A 20,620-nucleotide genomic window follows, 5' to 3' on the forward strand; every position below is an offset into this window, starting at 1 on the left:
ATCTATTTCTAGAGAAATCTATTTCGGAGACTTCATTCTTTCACCAAAACCATTTTGAATTACAACATTCTGCGTTGGGAGAACAGTAAATTCCTATACTGCATTGGCACTTGAAGCCAGGAGGCCCCTTCACTGGAAAGCGAGGAGCCTGAGGCCAGCAGTCGGGGTCAGCCCAAAGGCAGAGCAGCCGAAGCAGGATGGAAGCACCCTCGCTCCTCAAGCCCTGTTCACAGTCAAAGAGCACACTCGGCCAAACACACAGACAACTTCCCTTTATTTTTTTAAAGTATTTCATTTATTTATTGTGTGTGGCACATGCATGGAGGTCAAAGGACAACTAATTTAAGGGAGCTGGTTTTTTCCTTACACTAGAATGGAACACAGGTCATCAGGCCAGACATTAAGCACTTTTCCCCACTCTGCCATCCCATCAGCCCTTTTTTTTTTCTTTTCTCTCTATTTGTAAGTCTGTGAGTATATACAACATGTGTGTGGGTGCCCACCAAGCCCCCCAGAGCTGGAGTTGTAGGTGGTTGTGAACTGTTCAATGTGGGTTCTGGGAACCAAACTCTGGTCCTCTATAAGAGCAGCAAATGAGCCATCTCCCCAGCCTCACAAATACGACTTACTTTCATTTGTTTATTTTTTTAGACAAGGTCTCATTATGTAGCTCTTGGCTGGTCTGGAATTCTCTATGTAGACCAGGCTAGCCTTGAACTCAGTGATCTGCCAGTCTGTGCCTCCTGAATGCTGGGATCACAGGTGTGTAACACTGCACCCAGCTCTTATTGTTCAGGGTTAGTTTTTTGGGTGTTTTTGATTTTGTTTTTTGTTTTGATCCACCTGCCCTGCCTCTGCTCCACAGTGCTGGGATTCAGCTATGACTAGAAATGGGGATGGGGAGGGAATTAAAAAGGGCTTCCATTTCCCAAGTCATACACCAATACAATTCATTCAAGACAATTTGTTCTAACCCTGTCTTAGAAAAAAAAAATTGTCTTATATGTAGGGTGTTTTGTCTGAGTGTATAATGTCTACCGCATACATGCCTGGTGCCTGTAGAAGCCAGAAGAGGGTTCTGATCCCCTGGAACTGGAGTTACAGATGATTTTGAGCTGGGTAATAGGAATTGAACCCTGGTCCTCTGGCAAAGCAGCCAGTGCTCTTAACGACTGAACCATTCCTCCATCTATTTCAAACACTTTTTTTTTAGACTGACTGGCCTGATCTCTCTGTGTAGTTGAGGGTGACCTTGAACTCCTGATTTCCCTGCATCCATTCTTTTGGTGCTGGGATTACAGGCCTGTACCATTATACACAGTTTATATAAGGTTGAGGATCCAACCTAGAACTTTATGTATGCTAGGCTGGTGTGGACCCGAATGACAACCATTGCTGCTTGACAAAGTTCCAGCATTCCGACTTTTCGAATCACAATTCTCCAGCATCCTTTTACTTCCATTTTTAATGATTCTCACTATTATGCCTTTCCCTTTGGGAATTTTTTTGTTTTGTTTTGTTTTGTTTTCAGAGACAATCCATTTGGGAAATTTTGTGTGGGCTTTGGTAAAGGATGAAAATGTGTACAATTATAGCCTCTCTAAACAAAATAATTCTTTGGAAAAAAGTCCCCACCACCTTGGAACCGGGAATCCCATTGTGCCCTCTTAATTACACCAAGAACATGAAGGTTAGAGATTTACTAGACACACCTGATCCGAAGAATGAAATGCCTACAATCCAGATCCAGAGTCTGAGGCCATTAAGGACAAGAGTTCAGTTAATAAGTATAGAGAAATCGGAATGGTACAGTATAATGGGAAAAGAGTAAGACTTCAGGACCTTCCACTTTGGTAGCATAAGAGAGAAACAGGCCCATATAGTAAGTAAGACAGAGGGACACAATTAGGGAACAGCTCAGTGCCTATCACCTTGAGGAATGAAAACTGATCTTAAAATGTATAGTATAGTGTCTGCTCTTCAGAAGTCTTTTTCCCAAGATCAGGCATTTGGATAAGGGCCTCCGTTCCCTCAGGGGCTTGAGGAAATCTCCTGCTTGCTAAAGCAGTCATTCTCCTTATCTCTGGCAAGAGGAACTTGTGGCCCTTCCATGAACATATGACAGGTGCCTACTGTCAAGGTCAAGGCTAGATTCCTCAACCCCAGATCTCAAGCCACAGTCCAGGTCACATGCCCCCTTTCTCCCATTTATTCCTTTCTGCAACTCTAGAGTATAAAATGTGGATTCTCTTTTCAAAAACCACTACTGAGCCGGGTGGTGGTGGCGCACGCCTTTAATCCCAGCAGCCAGAGCTCTGTGAGTTTGAGGCCAGCCTGGTCTACAGAGCGAGATCCAGGACAGGTACCAAAACTATACCCTGCCTCAGGACACACACACACACACACACACACACACACACACACACACACACACACACACGACACCGGGACGACCACTGCTGGCAGACATCCTGATTCACCCCTCAGAACACATCTCCCCCACGGCCCCCATCTTCTTTGGGACCTGAACCCCGCCTGAAGCAGGTCTTTGGCACAAGACAGTCACTCTCCCACCTGAGCCACATCCCTAGGCCCTCTCTCATTTTTTAAAAAAGTATTTACAGTTAGGCATAGTAGTGCATGCTTGTAGTCCCATGGTTAATATTCTGATCCGCCCCTTGAAATCCCACCCCTTGGCACCGCCCTGAGTCCTGACATAAAAACCTCATTCTAAGGAAAAACTCCTCCCCTTCTTCTCTCTCTTTCTTCCTGTCTTTCTCTTTCCTATCATCTCTTTCCTTCATCTCTCTATTATAATAAACTCTCCACATGGATGCAGTGTCAGTGTTGTGAATTACTGGCCATCGCCACCATGCTCACATGGCGTGCATCTGCCCATCCCACAGCTGCATCTGCCCAGCATGCTTCCTTGCATGCGTGGGATACCTTCACGGGTCCCCCTGAGCAATAATTCATAACACCCCTCACTCTGGAGTCAGAGGTAGAAGGATCATGAATTTGAGGCTACCCTGCACTACTTAACAGCAAGGCCCTGTCTCAGGTGTTTGTTTGTTTTGTTTTTAGTTGTTGTTTTCTGAGACAAGGTTTCTCTGTGTAGCCTTTTCTACCCTGGAACTTGCTCTGTAGATGTGGCTGGCCTCAAACTCAGAGATCTGCCTGCCTCTGCCTCCTGAGTGCTGGGATTAAAGATGTGGGCCATCTGCCTGGCTAAAAACAATTTTTAAGGAAGATGGGAGAGCTCAGTGTAATGACTGACTCCTGCTTATAGTTGTAGCACTTAGGAGGCTGAGGAGGGGAGGTGATGAGTTAGGGATCAGCCTGGCTATTTAGCAAGCCCCACGCCAGACGGGAACTCATTGGAATATGAGAATAATATACTCTATCTACTCTCAAGGAATAATCTGGAGAACCCTCAATGTCTCCAGGGTCTTTCTAGGAGTTGGGACAGAGAAAACTATTTTCTTTCTTTTAAAAGACATTTCTTCTTACAAGGAACACTTGACGGCCGGGCGGTGGTGGCGCACGCCTTTAATCCCAGCACTCGGGAGGCAGAGCCAGGTGGATCTCTGAGTTCGATGCCAGCCTGGTCTACAAAGTGAGTTCCAGGACAGGCACCAAAGCTACACAGAGAAACCCTGTCTTGAAAAACAAAAACAAAAAAACAAAAACAAGGAACACATGACAATACAACTTGCAGGAGTTGGTTCTCTCTCCACCGTGTGATTTCTAGGGATGAAACTCAGGCTGTGAGGCTTGGCAGCAGGTGTTTCACCTGCTCAGCCATCTTGCTGGCCCCAAACCTGTTTTCTTTTCCTTTGTTTTCTTTGGTGGGGGAGAGGGGTGGGGTGGGGGAAAGGAACAAAGTCTTGCTATGCAACCTAAGCTGGCCTCTAACACTTGGATCCTCCTGCCTCCACCACCAGGCATGCATGTGTACACAGACATACACGCAAGCGGAACACCCATATACATAAAATAATAATAATTTAAAAATTAAAAAAAGATTTACATTTCTGTCATATTTAAGAGTTGTGTGCTCCCCTGTGGCCCCAGCACTAACACTTAGGTCTGTGGTTAATTTTTTGTTAATTTTTGTGTATGGCCAAAGTAGACACCCAGTTGTACCTCCACCATTTACGGAAGAGACTACTACTGTTTCCTCATCGAGTCCAGGAGCCTTGCAGAAAATCAACTGAATTCTGGAGATTTGTAGAGTCTCATCTCCACTCCGTGGATCTGTATTCTTGTGTCAGTGGCCTCTTGACTGCTGCAGTCTTGCGGCACTTGAGAGGGGAAGGAGTCGTCCAACTTTATTCTTATTTTTCATGACTGTTTTGGCATCTGTCCTCTAATTTTTGCAAAGAACAAGCTGGAATTCGGTAGGGATTGCTCTGAGTCTATGAAGCCGCATGGAGAGTGCTATATTAAGTCTTTCAAACCACAAACACAGCATCTCTTTCCACTTGTTTGGGTATTCAATTTCATTCAGTGGTAACTTGGTCTTCCGCACAGCCACAAGTTTTAATATGCACTATAATATTACTCAGTTCTAAATACTTTAGTTCCATTATGATTTCCTCTAACTCACATATTATTCAGAAACGTGTTTTCATATGGGCACAGCATTCTGTGTCTGAAAGGTTCACTACTTTTGAAGTTTAGATAGGAGGCGCCCTAGAGTTCAACACTAGAAGAATGAGGGTAAGAGGAAGAAAAGAAATGCATCTTGGGGGCTGGCACTTGCTGCCAAGCCTGACAAGCTGAGTTTCATGCCTGGAACTTGAATGATGAAGGAGAGCTGTCCTAAGATCTCCACACAAATGCCATCATGCACAGGCACGCACACACACACACACACACAGACACACACACACACACAAAATAAATAATGTTAAAGAAAGACATACATTTTTAGAGCCCAGTAAATATACTTCTTCCTACCTTCTTTCCAATTGGTTCGCTTGTTTGTTTGTTTGGGTTTTTTCCCCCTTTTTTCTTTCTTTTTTTTTCCTTTCTTTCTTTCTTTCTTTCTTTCTTTCTTTCTTTCTTCCTTTCTTTCTCATTTTTCCGAGACAAGGGTTTCTTTGAGCAGCCTTGGCTGTTCTGGATCTCGCTCTGTAGACTAGGCTGGCCTCGAACTCACAGAGATCTACCTGCCTCTGCCTCTCGAGTGCTGGGATTAAAGGCATGCAGTACCACACACAGCAGATGAACTAGACTTTGTCCTCTAGGTCCTAGAGGATAAAGGTGAGATCATCTGCTAGAGTGAAAGCAGCAGTAAGGATTGCCCTTCTCTTCCTCCTTCTTGGTGCTGGAGATTAAACTCGGGCCACTGACCATGCTAATCACATACTGAGTTTCTGAAACTGGGTAAAAAGAATGCAACTTTAAGAACAGACCCAACTAGAATTGGATACTTACTGCTGTAATATTCCCATCAGTCCCCTAATGTCTCATTAAAACCCTGTGGGTGAGGTATTACTGTCCCTGTTTCAAAACTTGGCAAACCCAAGTTCATGCAAAAAATGTAAGTTATCCACAATGACAGAGAGCTAAACTTTACTCCAAAACTCTTTCCAGCTATTAGAACACATTTACTTCTTTTAAACTTCTTTAAAGACTGGGCGGAGGTGGCGCACACCTTTACTCCCAGCACTCGGGAGGCAGAGGCAGGTGGATCTCTGTGAGTTCGAGGCCAGCCTAGGCTACAGAGTGAATTCCAGGACAGGCTCCAAAGCTACACAGAGAAACCCTGTCTCAAAAAACAAAAAACAAAAAAAGAGGTTAAGAGAGGGCCAGCATGGTAGCTCAGAGGATAAAGACGCTTGTTGCCAAGTCTGATGGCCCAAGTATGATTCCCCAGAACCAACATGGTGGGAGGAGAAGAACCAACTCCAGGAAGTTGTTTTCTGACCTTCAGAGCACCTCAACAGGAGTCCTTTGCCCACAAAATATACATACAAACGTTGGGGGAAAGCAAAGGTCAAAGGATACTGTATACATGACTATTCAATTTCAATTTCAAAAGCCCTAAACATATACACTATAATAGTGTCAAGTAACATAAAAAGTCTTGTTATAACATTATTAATATTCACAAGCCCTGGGAGGTTACTGACATTTTACAGATAGGGATCCAAATTAACTGACTCTGGAAATATAGTTTGTTTTTTTCTTTCTCTAAATATCACAAAATTAGTGAAACTGAAGTAATGGAGTCATGGGAGATAACATTAACATTTACATTATACAAAATGTTTATCAAAGCAAAGGATTGAAGTGCAGTATAAGTAACCATACATAAATGAAATATTTGTAGCTGGAGTTTTCTCTCCGGGTCCCGCCAAGCCCCGGCAGTCCAACAGCCCACTTATAAAATAAACACACAGACGTCTACTTATATTATTTAAACTGTTTGGCCTAACGGCTCAGGCTTCTACCTATCTAGTTCTTACATGTTAAATTAATCCATTTCTATAAATCTATACCTTGCCACGTGGCTCATGGCTTACCGGCATCTTCACATGCTGCTTGTCATGGCGGCGGCTGGCAGTGTCTCCCCCTGCCTTCCTGTTCTCTCAATTCTCCTCTCTGTTAGTCCCGCCTATACTTCCTGCCTGGCAACTGGCCAATCAGTGTTTTATTTATTGACCAATCAGAGCAACACATCTGACATACAGACCATCCCACAGCAAATATTCATATATTACTTTTTTTGTTGTTGTTTTGTTTTTCAAGACAGGGTTTCTCTGTGTAGCCCTGGCCATCCTGGATCTCACTCTGCAGACCAGGCTGGCCTCGAATTCAAGAGATTCACCTGACTCTGCCTGCCTAGTATTGGGATTAAAGGAGTGTACCACCATGTCCAGTTTTTGGAGTATTAATATATTTTTAAAAATCAATGATATTTGAAGACTTCTGATTTTAGAGACAGGGTCTCCCTATATAGCCCAGACTGGCTTAGAAGGTAGGATTCTCCTTCCTACCTTAGAGTCCTGAGGTTTGGGATTATAGGTGTGCACAACCACTACATCTGGCTTCAAGGTATTCTAACATATTGATATACAGATGTCAAAAGTTTTGGGTCACATAACATCACTCTCTTTTGCTGATTTTCATTTCTTATTTTATGTGTATGAGTGTTTGTCTGTGTGTCACATGCATGCCATTCCTATGGAGGCCAGAAGAGGGTGTTGGAAATCATTTGATGGAAGTTAAAGATGGTTGTAAGCGATCATGTGGTGCTGGGAATTGCAGCTGGGTCCTCTGTAAAAGTAGCCATAGCTTCTAACTGTTGAGCCATTTCTCCAGCCTCTACTGAAGAATTACCTCGCCCTACTGTATACAATCTTGGCAGGACAGAAAATCCAGGTGCCACCCTCCACTATAGCCCCTGAAGAGGCCTCTAAAGGGTCCGTCTGCCCATACCTTCCTTCCACACCTGTTCATTACAAGAGGCTTGTCAAGGCTTGCCTGGGTACAAGGCATTGAGTTCTGTTAGCAGGAACTCTTTGCAGGACTTTGACTCTTAAGTAGAATTTGGTCAGGGTAGACGGGCAGGACAAACCTTCTGATTTCAGTGGTGGTGTCTGACAGAGACTTTCCAGTGACTATTTCAGAAATCTTCTAGAGCCACTTGGCTCCTTTCTACTCCAAGTTTTTCAGCTTCCCATTGACAGAGCAGGTCTCAAATAGCCTTTAAAGAAAACTCACCTTAATGCTTAAAATACCCAGTCTGTTTCTCCACCCTGTAACCAGGGAGCCTAACTGAGTCACATGGATACTCTAAATTCCAAAACAAACACACTCATAACAAGCAAACAGAAAAATCCCAGGATATGAAACTCTACTAACAGTTATATAAATAATAACAACAAAAGTCTACCTATGCACATTCATTTGTACATAAACACACAGAGAACAGAGGCCAAAGATGTAGCTACACTTCGACAAACATTTTATCTGACCAACTGTAACCCAAACTCCTTTGCATAACATTGGAGATTCTCTAACAACCTCAGCTACTCAAGGATGCAGGGTGTCCTGAACCCAGAAGTTGAGGCCAGCCTAACCAATATAAAGAGACTGCCCTGCTAGATAAACAAGGCAAACAAAAAAATAAATCAAAATGATTTAAATATGCAGTTGGTACAAAAGATGTTTCTTCAAAGTTACTGATCAATCAGGCCAGAGAGCTGAGTCAGTAAGGATAAAACCTCTTGTGGAACAAGCCTGAAGACCTGAGTTCATTCCTGGAACCATGCAGTGAAAGAGAAAACTGACTCCCACAGTTGTCCTCTCATCTCCACACAAATTCCAACAAACTGACTAATAAATAAAAATTTTGATATTACTGATTAATCATGACAATTCTGAACCCTGTTTCAGTGTGCAATCTACCCTATGTAAGTCCTACAAATAGCACTTTTCAAATTCTAGAAATCTTTTGCTTGTAAATAGATATTTCTGGGCGAGGGATGTAACTAAGTTGGTAGAGCTTGCCAAGCATCTTCGCGTTCAGTTAGAACCTCCAACTTGCCCCTGCATGATCCCTCTCTCCAAACCTAACCTAGTCAGAGTCTCTAAACAAAGGAAAGGCACCAAAAAGCCCAGTTCCACATTCTTGGTGGCTACTGCAGCTTCTCAGTAGACATCTTCCCTGAAGACGCCAGTCACTCAAGTCCCTGCCTAAAGTACCATACTTGGGCAGAAACCCAGCTCATGGGAGACACGTCATCACCCCTCACCTACAACCTATAAAGTCTCCCTGCTTTAGTTTGGGGGCAAGAATTCTCTGGTCTTGATCTGTGAGACTGGAGAACTCACCCAGGAGTTGCTTTGCTCAAATAAACTTCTTGTTATACTTTTTCAATTTGGCTTGATCTGACTTACTGCGTTGGGGTGGAGGTGCAGAAAACCTATTAGTTTGGAAGCCTGGATTCAATCCAAAAACCTAATGCTCTAATCTTAAAATTTATGAGCTGGAAACAAGAAGATCAGAAGTTCAAGATCATCTTTGGTTACATAGCAAGGTCAAAGCCAGCTTAAAAAAAAGAAAGAGACACATTTTTACATATGAAATCTTTCAAAAATAATCTGATGATAACCAAAATATTAGAGCCTAGGTTATGTTATTTAACTTTAATATACAGACCTGCTAGGAATTGTTTTGTTTTTGTTTTTGTTTTTGGAGACAGGGTTTCTCCGTGTAGTTTTGGTGCCTATCCTGGATCTCGCTCTGTAGACAGGCTGGCCTCGAACTCAGAGAGATCTGCTTGGCTCCTGAATGCTGGGATTAAAGGCGTACACCACCGACACCCAGCCCCTGCTAAGAATTTTAAAACAACTCTTTGGCATGATAGTTGAATAGTAATCCTCATCATCATCACCACAGCAGCAACAACAACAAAACACCGCTGGTTGTGGTGGCACACACTGGGAGGATACCTGAACAGGAAGAGAGAGGTAGGAGATTCACAAGTTCAAGTCCAGCCTGGGCTACATACACACATACACATACACACACACGGGAGCAGCTGGATACAGGTGGTACATGCCTTTAATTTCAAGGATTTAGGAGGCTGAGGCTAAAAGTTTATAAGTTTGAGGCTATTCTGGGCTACACAGTGAGACCCTGTTTCAAAATAACCAAAACAACATACAGAGCTACTTCCCACTCATATATGTACTAGAAATACTACTTTCCTGATAGAAAGCAAGAGTAATAAAATGAATTATTCTTATAAAAGCATATAATAGATAACTTGGGGGGAAAAGCCAGCAAAATCAGAGTGCATAATTTCAAATGAAATTTTCTTTTTCTCTTTTTGAGACAGCATTTCTCTGTGTAGCCCTGGCTGTCCTAGAACTTGCTCTGTAGACCAGGTTGGCCTCGAACTCAAGAGATTCACCTGCCTTAATCCCTGTGCTGGGATTAAAGGTATATGACACCACCGTCTGGCTTCAAGTGAAATTTTAATGAAAGAAAAATAGGCAATAAATCAATGAAAATGTTTTGTGTAGATTAATAGATATATATCACCCCTGCGATGGTCATGCTGTATCACAGGGCTCAGAAAACTGGTCAGTGGGCCAAAACCAACGTACTGTCTGTTTCTGTGACAACAGTTCTATGGGAAACAGAGCTCTGCCCATCCATTTACTTATGGTCTGTGGCTGCTTTCACACCACTATGGCTGTGCTGAGCAGCTACAACAGAGACTGTACATAATACATAAAATGATCTATCACCTTACATAAAAAATGCTTACCAGCCTTACTTATTTAATAGCTCACTATTTAAAATCATTTTGTTTACGCATTTACTGGCTTCTCTACTGGAACCAACAGTTAGTGAAGAAAGTGACTTTGTTTATTATATTCTTAGAACCTAGAAGACCATACGGCCCACAGAATGAACTCAATAAATGGCATTGGATAAGAGAAAGAAGAAGTAACAAAGATTTATCTTCTTTCTATTTTCTGTTACATTCCATCTTGGCCACCAATCCACCAAAATTGGTCTTCTCGATTAACCACTGTATGTATTATTTTGATAAGCCCAGTGATTAGTTCACTGTCCTCACCTTACTTGACTGCCTGGCAGCAGATGACCCACTGGGACAACACCCTTCTTCCCGAAATACTTCCTCCAAACAGCTGGCAGAGCACGTTTCCAGTTTCCTCCCCCCCCCCACTAGTTCTCAGGTCTTCTCTGTGCCCAAAACCTTACTTCCCCGACCTTTTAATGTCGCCTGCTTTTCCACTCAGTCATTTTTCTTAGTCCATGTTCACTTCCTTGGTGAGTTAATTATTTAATGTCAGGCTACTCTCAGGGACTTCAAATTTAACTAGCTCAAAACTAGAACCAAGTTTATCTTTCCCCCAAACCCATGCCTTCACCATTGTCAGCTCACTCGGGAGGAAGACCATGTTCCTTCAGGCAAAAATCTGTCAGACAACCAACCCTAATCTACATGGTATCTCTCACTAAACTATGGTGGCTCTTATAAATACATTTCAAGAGAACGATCACTTACCACTTCCACTTCTACAACCTCATCTAAGCCTTACAACCACTTCTTGCCTGACTACTGTGCCTTCCTTGTTCTACTTCCACAGAGGAAGAAGCCTAGAAGATCAGGTCTGACATGTAAATTAGTAAGTTCAACAGCCGCTCTTTCCTACACAAAGTCATGAATAATTTGGTGGCCATTTGCATTTCCACTCCAGTCACACAGGTCTGTGTGACCAACTGAAAACTGGAAACACGTCAAGCAAACTTCCATCGCAGGTCTTTCACAGGGTGAAAGGCTCTTCTGGTTGATTTAAATGAATGAGGCTTCTTGATTAAGACACTCATGTAATATCCCCTCACCTGATTCTCAAGAGTCTAGGAGAAAACTATCATTTCTTCTGCTTTACAGGTTACAAAGGTGAGACTTGAGATTACCTAGTAAATAAGTAATAGAACTGGAATTTGGAAACTCAGATTCCTCTTTACAGAACATGAGCGGTCCCTGAATTAATATTGGGGGAGGAGCAGCATTCAGTAATGGTCCACCGAACAGACAGTAATGGTCCAGAGTAATTCTAAAAAGGCAAAAGGCACATGTTGGTTAGAAGTTAGGGAAGGACATGAGAAAGAGTCCGAGGAAAAGAACCAAAGAGGAACGTTACTCGTGCCAAGAATGTAAAGTCACAAGGAAAAGGGAAGGGTGTCAAGGGAAGGAACCCAGACGCCTCTGTGTGCAAGAACCGAGCACTTAACTCACAGTAACTGTACATGGAATGGATAACAACACCGATCCTGATTTTAAAAAAACAAAAACACCCTACCGTTTCCTGGCAATAACGCTGATCACAGGTATTCTACTAGCTATTGCCACTTGCCTGTGGTAAGGTGTGACACTGGCGGTCAGCAGCCTTACGTCAAGCACCACAGCTTCACACCTAGTTTCTCCTCAGGACCAGTTAGACGAAGTTTGTGTGAAGTATGGGGATGGCTGGCCTTAAACGTTACAAGGTGAAGAAAACAGCAACTCCGGACCTTTGTGACTGCCAGTCCGGACGGGCTCTGGGAGAGCGCCGCCGCCGGGGCAGGGGCAGGCAGGCGGGTGGGTGCTGGCCTCCCCCTCACTCTTGCAGCAACTTTCCCAGTCCTGACAGACTCAGCCCCCACAGCCCCCTCGTGCCCATGTCCCGGCCCCATCCCGGGACTGACTTCGAAAAGCCCCAAACCCCTCCTCACCACGGCTCCGGCCACGGCGTGTACCAGGCTTTCGTAGGACAACACAGAGGCCATAATGCCACACTTTTCCCCTCAGACGCGGCAGTGTGGGCTCCTGAAAGGAGCGTCTCAAGCCCCACCTCTCAGACCCGCCCGCCTCCACCAGAACAACCACTTCCGGGTCACAAGCTGCCTCGGTCGGCCGGGAGACCAGCCCCTGAACACCGATTGGTCCGGAGAGAGCAAGGGGCGGGGCGATGCCCGGAGTACTTAGATGATCCGCGCTCAAAGCGCCGCCAGGGCGGGCTCATGACTGTTTGCAAGCTAACATGGTTAGTCATGCCTATTGACATAAAACGGGGGACATAAAAACTCCTAATGACCTCTGCACCCCAATTCCTTTACAAAATACACGTTGGCAGGCTGAGGCTGTAGCTCAGTTGTAAGAATGCTTGCTTAGCATGATCCCCAGCACTCCACAAACACCTGTATTTCCAGCATTCAGGAAGCAGAAAAAGGAGGATCAAGAGACTGGAGGGAAACCTAAATTCTACTACTCTTGCAGAGGAACCATGATTATTTCCCAGCACCCACATGGAGGCAACGACTCTAACTCCAGCTCCAGGGAATGACATCCACAGGTTCCTATACGCACTCATTGAGACATACATACATTGTTAAAAGAATCAGCTGAGTCACCTTTGGCTACCTGGCTAGCTAGAGCTTGAGATCATGCTGGGTCTCAAAACAAAACCCCCAAAAAACCTACAACCGCCCCTGCCCCCAAACATATCCTAGTAACCTTCACCTGTTATCCCAGTACCATGGAGGGGGTGTACAGAAACCATGCCACAATAAAACCACCCCTCCAAGATAAGCTGATGGCCACAGCTAAGGAGTCAGGTCATCAACTTCAACATTCATTTCTTCATGCAGCCACCTCCAACACCCATCACTAAGCCCGCTAGATTTGAAATCAAGGGCCTAAGGCATGGTAGGTAAAAGCTGTAGCATGAGGCTTCGGTTTGCTTAAACTGACAAGTTGAGGCTAGACAGACGGCTCAACAGCTCACAATGTCTGCTGCTCTTGCAGAGGATCTGGGCTCAGTTGCCATCACACAACCCTCTGTAATCCAGTTCCAGGGGAATCCAGTCTTGTCCTCTGAAGGCATCAGATGCACTTACATAAATAAATGCAAGCACTCATGCACGTAAAGATAAATCTAAGAGAAAAATTGGTATTTCATGTTTCCATCGTGACACAACGAAGTCTCACAGAATTGTCCAAACTTTCAAAACTTGCTATTGTTGTATCTGTCTTCCCCTTCAACCCATGAACTCTATTTTTATTTTTAAAAGTACATGTTTGTGCATGTTAGTGCAGTGCAATTGGAAGTCAAGAGGGCTACAACCACCTGGAGCTAGGGTTACATGCGGTTGTGGACTACCAAACATGGGTGGGTGCTTGGGAACTGAACATGGGTCCTCTGCAAGATGTACTGTTGAGCCATCTCGCCAGCCCCAATCACAGTCTTATTAGTTGCATACTTGTTAAAAGACAAAGCACTTCAATTATGCTGTCCTTTACTATTCAGAGAATAGTAATGTATTCAGCAGCACACATAACCCGATATTCTTTATTTAACCAGTCTCATTCACATGTCCATTTTAGCTTTCAATTTCTCCACCCATCCACCTCCACCCCCAGACAGGGTTTCTTTGTGTAGCCTTTGCTGCTCTGAACTTAACTCTCTAGACCAGAGTGGCCTAGAACTCAGATCCGCCTGCCTCTGCCTGAGTGCTGGGTTTAAAGGTGTGCACTACCACCACCCAGCTACCTTTCTATTTCTTAAAGCAGCAATCAAGCATGCTGACACAACTATTGTCCTAATACAAGTAGCTGGGAGGCTGAGGCAGAAAGATGAGAATTCAAGTGCCAGCCTGGGTTACAAGGCTGAGGTCTACCCTGAGGCAACAAGACAATAAAAACAAACTTGTAATAGCCAGGCACAGTACTGCATGCCTTTGATCTCAACACATGAGGCAGACGCTTAGCAGCCTGGTCTACACAAATGAGTTTGTTTCAAATTGCATAGTGAAATCTTGTTTCAAAATGATCACTCAAGCACAGACACGTGTCCCCACAAACTTCTGTAATAATCAGGAGTAAGGGATTTATAAAGAGCTGGGAAGCCACAAGTGTCTGTGAAAATCCTAGCTTCACAAATGTTACACTGAGCAATTACCGAAGTGTTTCAGTTTCTTCACCTACAAAATTGCAAAGCAAAGGTACTTAGAATTAAAGTTATCATTGGAGGACTTAGAATTAAAGTTATCATTGGAGGAACTTATTCTACCAGGGCCTGGAACCATTTACCTCAGGTCCATTTACCTTAGGTGTGAGTCACTTTCTGAAACAGAAGCTATTTCTCCTCTATGAAGCTGTCTCCGAAGGTGTAATAGCTAGTAGGCTAACCAAGCCTTTTGTTTTTGTCCAATCGTTTCTCCACATAAACACATACCTGTGTGCTGTTTCTCTTCCCCCATAGTTAATCAAGCTGACCAATGGGGTATGAAAAGAGCTGTTAACACCATGTATCATCAGCATCTCCCCATTTGTGTCCCTGATCACATGCCTTTTTCCTCAGGTGTTAAGACAGGCAACTTCTCTGGACCCACATCTAAGTTACTTACTACAATATGTGGCAGAACTGCCTACTTCTAGAAAGCTACCAAAAGTAAACCTCTGAATTAATTAAGGAAGTGAGTGGGAGTGGAGGGCGGTTCTCGGGATTTGAAGTCTTGCTACACAGTCCAGATTGGCCTCAAACTCAGACTCCTCCCTCATCCTCTCAAGTACTGAGATTACATGTGTGGAATCACTATATTCAGCTTTTAGGGGTTTCTGTTGACATTTAGCAATCCATAGCCTACTGTACCCATTACATAAGTTCAGTGACTACTGCAACCAAAAAAACAAAAACAAAAACATGCTAACAAATAGGGGAAGGTCAAGATCCAGTTTGAAACCATATTTTATTTTAGCATCTTAGGCATATTAACCACATATCTTTAAGCAGAAAACCCCTCTATCTTCTTATAGTATTTTTCTTATAGTATCTTTAGTGAAAAAAAACAAAACAATATTTCTGGTGTAGAAATGATACTGAGTCTTTATGAAAAAAATGAAGACTGTATTTTTTTTTTAATCTATGGAACTCAGAAGTCTAAAAGCAAAGGACACAGTTATCAGAAGAGCAATTTCACCCATTTATGGTAGTATTTGCAATATTAGAATATAATTAGGTCATGTATAGTCAGAGTCCAAAAGAAACTGATCTTCAGGAAAGCACAGCACACCATGGAATTTTATGAAAGAACACACTTGAACAAAAAGAACACCGTGCAAACTTCAAATTTAAGATTATGGGATGAATGTTTGTCAAGGACTTTAAACGCATGCTCTGTTCAAATACTGCTTTTTCTCACATGTAACAAGATGCATCTGTGTCTGCTGTATGAAGCAGGTAAACCTGCACACAGACATATGATTTCAGATATGTGCTAATTTAAATATGCACTCTGGATATCATTTTCCTGTATCCTTGCAGCAGAAGGAAGGAGAGAAAACAGGCATTAAACACATCGGAGTACTTAAGAGCTAAATAGGACGAATGAATCTTTCATCATACATAAACAATTTAAACTCTTCAAAATACAAAGATGTATACTTCAACATGAACTCTAAATTCGCAATTGTTTCTCAATTTCATAAGCATATCTAAAACCAAAGGGAATCCCTCCGTCCAATGTCTTCTGATATGATAGTTCACAAGTGTAGAACTGTAATATTTAAACAAGCAACCCCATGTCCAAGTACAAGACCACAGCTGTTACAGGTATGACCTTACAACTACCATATGTACTATATGAAATTAAACTAGCAATAAATATACTTCCACAATTACGCTGTGAATGATAGAACTGATGATGTTAGTGAAAAACCACTATCTTAGCTCAAGAAGATTAAGAGGACAAGCAGATAGGGGTATTTCTAATAGGAAAGGTCATTTTTGACAGAAACACAGAAAGCACTCTTTTTCCACTATGTGGGAATGCTATGGAACATTTATTTGAAACAGTGACAATGGCAGAACTAGATATTCTAACTCCACTGTAACACTTAAAAAATAATACAAAGATCGCCCCTGCAGCACAGTGTAAGATTTCAATGCAGCTTACACAAGGTCAAACAAAACCGAGGACTTGCTGCTGCTCTGTCCAACACTTCAGTCCTACCCAAGTCAGATCCAAATATTGGTGGTCCCAAGAGATTCACTGAAATAGATCATTGTGAAATAAAACATTAAAAAAAAAAAAAAAAAAAAGACAAATCAAGATGCTTCAGTAACCATATGTCCCACTCAATCAACTTAAATGGGTTTTATTTGCTTCCCACTAACAAATCTTTATTTCCATTCATGAGAGCAGTAAGTCGACCATATTCAGCTTCCTTGCCCAGTAATTCAAAGGAAAAACCCAAAAAGATTAGTAAAGAAAAATGTAGGAATTAACACCCCCAAATTTTTTAAAAATGTTTAAGGTTGAAGAGTGTTTTAGGTTTGTACTTCCTAGTAGGAAAACATTATCTGAATGAAGACCCTAATGGCAAACCACTGTAAAATGCTTCAGCCGCAGTTGATGCAGAAGGGTAGGGAGAATCTTCGAAGCACCCCAGCTCTCCCGATGAGGTCAGAGGTACACTGGTTTGTATTATTGCAACATCCAGTAAGTGAGCTAAGCTGCTCTTCATTCAGCAAGGGCTCTGTTTAACATTACGCTTGACCTCCAAACTTGGCTGACAATTTACTGATGAGATTCATAACCTTTGGGTTGCTCTGATATTTTGACATATTTGCTGGGTTCTGGGCCACATCCTGGAAAGCCACCATGACTTCTGGATCCTGAAGAGAAAGTACAAAAAGAGAGGGATGGAATTGAATTTTTCAGCTATGTTGGGTTTTGTTTGTTTGTTTGTTTGTGGTTTTTTCGAGGCAGGGTCTCTGTGCAGCCCTGGCTGTCTTGGAACTCACTCTGTAGATCAGGCTGTCCTCAAATTCACAGAAATATGCCTGCCTCTGCCTCTCAAATACTGGGATTAAAGGTGTGAGCCAGCACTGCCCAGCAAAATAAATAAATATTTTTAAAAAATTCATCTCAATTTAGAAAAATGCCAGATTGCAAAATAAGCTAATTGATAACTAAGAGGAAAAACAGCTAGTGTGCTGTCACTACACAAAAGTAGAAAAGAAAAGCTTAGATGATCAAAGCCCAACTTCAGTCTTCCAAATCTTACCTGCATGGCTGCAAGAACCTCTGGATCACTGAGGATTTCATTGAGTCCAGGCATTCCTGCCATCCCAGGCATGCCCGCTCCCATTCCAGGCATTCCTCCCGGGAAATTACCAGGCATTCCCCCAGGAAAACCACCTATAAGGAGAAAGGAAATAATTAGGGACATCAACAAATTTCTATTCATTCTCTCCAATACTCAAGTACAGGAGAGTGAGGAACAAAGACAGCCACTGGGCATTTAGCACATTCTATTCTCAACATAGCAGGCTATCAAGCGTAACTTCTAATTTTTCCTAAAGGTAAACCTGTAAAACAGACTTTACTCCTTTCTGGACTTGTTTTTCATTACTTAAAAAAGTTCAACAAGGGCTGGAGAGATGGCTCAGAGGTTAAGAGCACTGGCTGCTTTAACAGAGGTCCTGAGTTCAATTCCCAGCAACCACATGGTGGCTCACAACCATCTGTAATGAGATCTGGTGCCCTCTTCTGACCTGCAGTCATACATGCTGTATACATAATAAATAAATCTTTAAAAAAAAAATAAAACGTCTTTAAAAAAAAAAAAAGTTCAACAAATCTAATCCTGCCTTAAAAATAAAGAATCAACATGTGCTGGTCCTCCCAAAACATTAATGCCAGGTGTGTCATTGTTTTTTTTTTTTTCTTATTTGAGGGGCAGGTGGGAGGGATGAGGTGTTTGATATAGGATGGCTATCCTGGAACTTGCAATGAATGTATGTACAGCCCAGGCTGTCCTAACTCTCGATTTCCTCCCCCATCATCCTAATTCTAAGACTGCAAGTATGTATCACCATGCTAGCTCAATCACCTTTGAATTTCTATTTCTTGAGTATTTTTGTTTCAATTTAAAGTTAATTCTATCAGTCTAAACTTGTTTTATTTCATTCTGATTCATCCAGAGCAGTTATTTCTCAAGTCTTACCTAAAATAAGGGTAACAAAAATTTATTAATTTCTTTCTCTTTTTATTGAATGAGACAGTAATGTAGAGCCCAGGCAGGCTCAAATTTTGCTCTGTAGGTGAAGTTGGCCAAGAAATCCTGAGCCTCTGGCCTCCACCTCCTAAAGACTGTGTCCTAGGCTAGGGTTACTATTACTGTGATGAAAAACACAGTATGAACAAAAGCAAGTTGGGGAGGAAAGGGTTTATCTGGCTTATACTTCCGTATCACTGAAGTAGGTCAGGACAGGAGCTCAAACAGGACAGGAACCTGGAGGCAGGAGCTGATGCAGAGGCTATGGAGGAGTGCTGCTTACTGGCTTCCTCATCATGGCTTGAACAGCCTGCTTTCTTATGGAACCCAGGACCACCAGGCTCAAGGACAGCACCACCCACAAAAGGCTGGACCCTCTCCCACCAATCACGAAATAAGAAAATGCTCTCCCAGCCAGGCGGTGGTGGCGCACGCCTTTAATCCCAGCATTGGGGAGGCAGAGGCAGGTGGATCTCAGTGACTTCAAGTCCAGCCTGGCCTACAAAGCGAGTTCCAGGACAGCCAGGACTGTTACACAGAGAAACCCTGTCTCGGAAAAAGAAAACGCCTGATCTTCCAGAAGCATTCTCCCAGTTGAGGTTCCCTCTTTTCAGATGACTCTAGCTTGTGGCAGCTGACATAAAACTAGCCAGGACTATCTGACATGACAAGTGTGCCTCACCAGGCCTGGTGAATCTATGTATTTAAGAGGCCCATTCTAAATAATCAAAATCTCTAAAAAAATAACATACAATTATTAAAAAAATAACTTGGGGCTTTGTTATGTTCAGCTGAGATCTTATCTATGAGGCTCAAACTACCCTCAAATTCATGGCAGTCCATCTAATCCCTAAAGTAGGATTACAGGCATTTGTAAGACAGAATGGCACATATGGCAGAATTTGCACATATGACAAGCACTCACAGTGATTCTTTCTAGTGTAATTCTCTAACAAAAACGACTTCGTTCTTCTAAGCACACTATTAAATTATAAACCCACTCTATTTTCTACTTGAATTTTTCAAAGATTCTATTTGTGAGTATGGGTATGTGGGTATTCAGCCTGTGTGCACACTAAGGCCAGAAGCGGACATTAGATGTCCTGCAAGTGGAGTCCTAGGTATCTAATGCCTGGCTTGTTGTCTGAGTGCATGGATCTGAAGTCCTATCCTTATAACTGCACAGCAAGCGCTCTTAACCACTGAGACATCTCTCCAGCCTCTCGGTTTCTGTGTAATAAAAACCCTCTATGTCTACTGAAGATATTCTGAAATGACAATTGTGCCAAAATAAGAACATCCTAAAGAGAAAACTAAGCAATATTAATGTATTCTACAGACACAGAATCATGACAAGTGAAGCTGTAAGAAATAAACACATGGAACAGTCATTCCTATCGTGCTCAACAATAAATCAAGCGTGCCTATAAGCACTGTAACATGAGGAAGAGGCAGGAAAAACACAAACTTGGAAGCTTCTTCTCTAATTTGTTCTCACAGGCTTTCCAAGATCACTTCCTCCCCATGACGAAGTTACTGGAACAAGGCTTGCTAAATGAGATACCAAAATGCACAGAGACTAGCTAGATCTAATATTAGTTCACGTTAGTAAAGCTTTCTCTATAACAAAGGGAACTGACAATCAGATTCATATTTTAAGCTAGAAGTAAGCTATGAGCTGTAATTTTTCCATCATCTTATTGTTGATGAAAACGTTACATTTTATCTTCTTCTTTTTTGGTTTGCTTTTTCGAAATGGAGATTTTCTGTGTTGCCCTGGCTGTCCTGGATCTCGCTCAGTAGACCAGGCTGGCCTCAAACTCAAAGATCTGCCTATCTCTGTATGAACCACCATTGCACGGATAACACATGTTCCATTTTCTAGCTTTAGAATAAATGGTTCTACCCAATGGTATATAAGCATAAATGGGTGTCTAACTAGTGGTAAAACTAGTTACCACTAAGTAGAAGACAGCCTTTTAAAAATAAGCCAACAAAACCCATTTTTTAAGTGTATTGTT

General features: G+C 42.6%; 2 protein-coding genes across 2 annotated transcripts in view; both read right to left on the bottom strand.

The window, feature by feature from the left end:
- Positions 1 to 12,405, bottom strand: part of Slc25a17 (solute carrier family 25 member 17) — a 46,812-nt gene extending 34,407 nt beyond the window's left edge. Inside the window, exon 1 of the mRNA XM_052748397.1 lies at positions 12,272 to 12,405. Within this exon, the coding sequence (XP_052604357.1) occupies positions 12,272 to 12,325 (54 nt within the window). The 5' untranslated portion in view covers positions 12,326 to 12,405. The remainder of the gene's footprint in view (positions 1 to 12,271) is intronic.
- A 2,862-nt stretch (positions 12,406 to 15,267) lies between these two features.
- The window catches only part of St13 (ST13 Hsp70 interacting protein), a 37,470-nt gene continuing 32,117 nt past the window's right edge, over positions 15,268 to 20,620 (bottom strand). The window contains exons 11-12 of the mRNA XM_052748398.1: positions 17,607 to 17,740; positions 15,268 to 17,214 (exon numbers count right to left, since the gene is read on the bottom strand). Coding sequence (XP_052604358.1) covers positions 17,086 to 17,214; positions 17,607 to 17,740 — 263 coding nt within the window. The 3' untranslated portion in view covers positions 15,268 to 17,085. The remainder of the gene's footprint in view (positions 17,215 to 17,606; positions 17,741 to 20,620) is intronic.

The sequence above is a fragment of the Peromyscus californicus genome, unplaced genomic scaffold (genome assembly GCF_007827085.1).
Source record: "Peromyscus californicus insignis strain IS unplaced genomic scaffold, ASM782708v3 Scaffold_20__1_contigs__length_68692818, whole genome shotgun sequence".
Taxonomy (NCBI): Eukaryota; Metazoa; Chordata; class Mammalia; order Rodentia; family Cricetidae; genus Peromyscus; species Peromyscus californicus.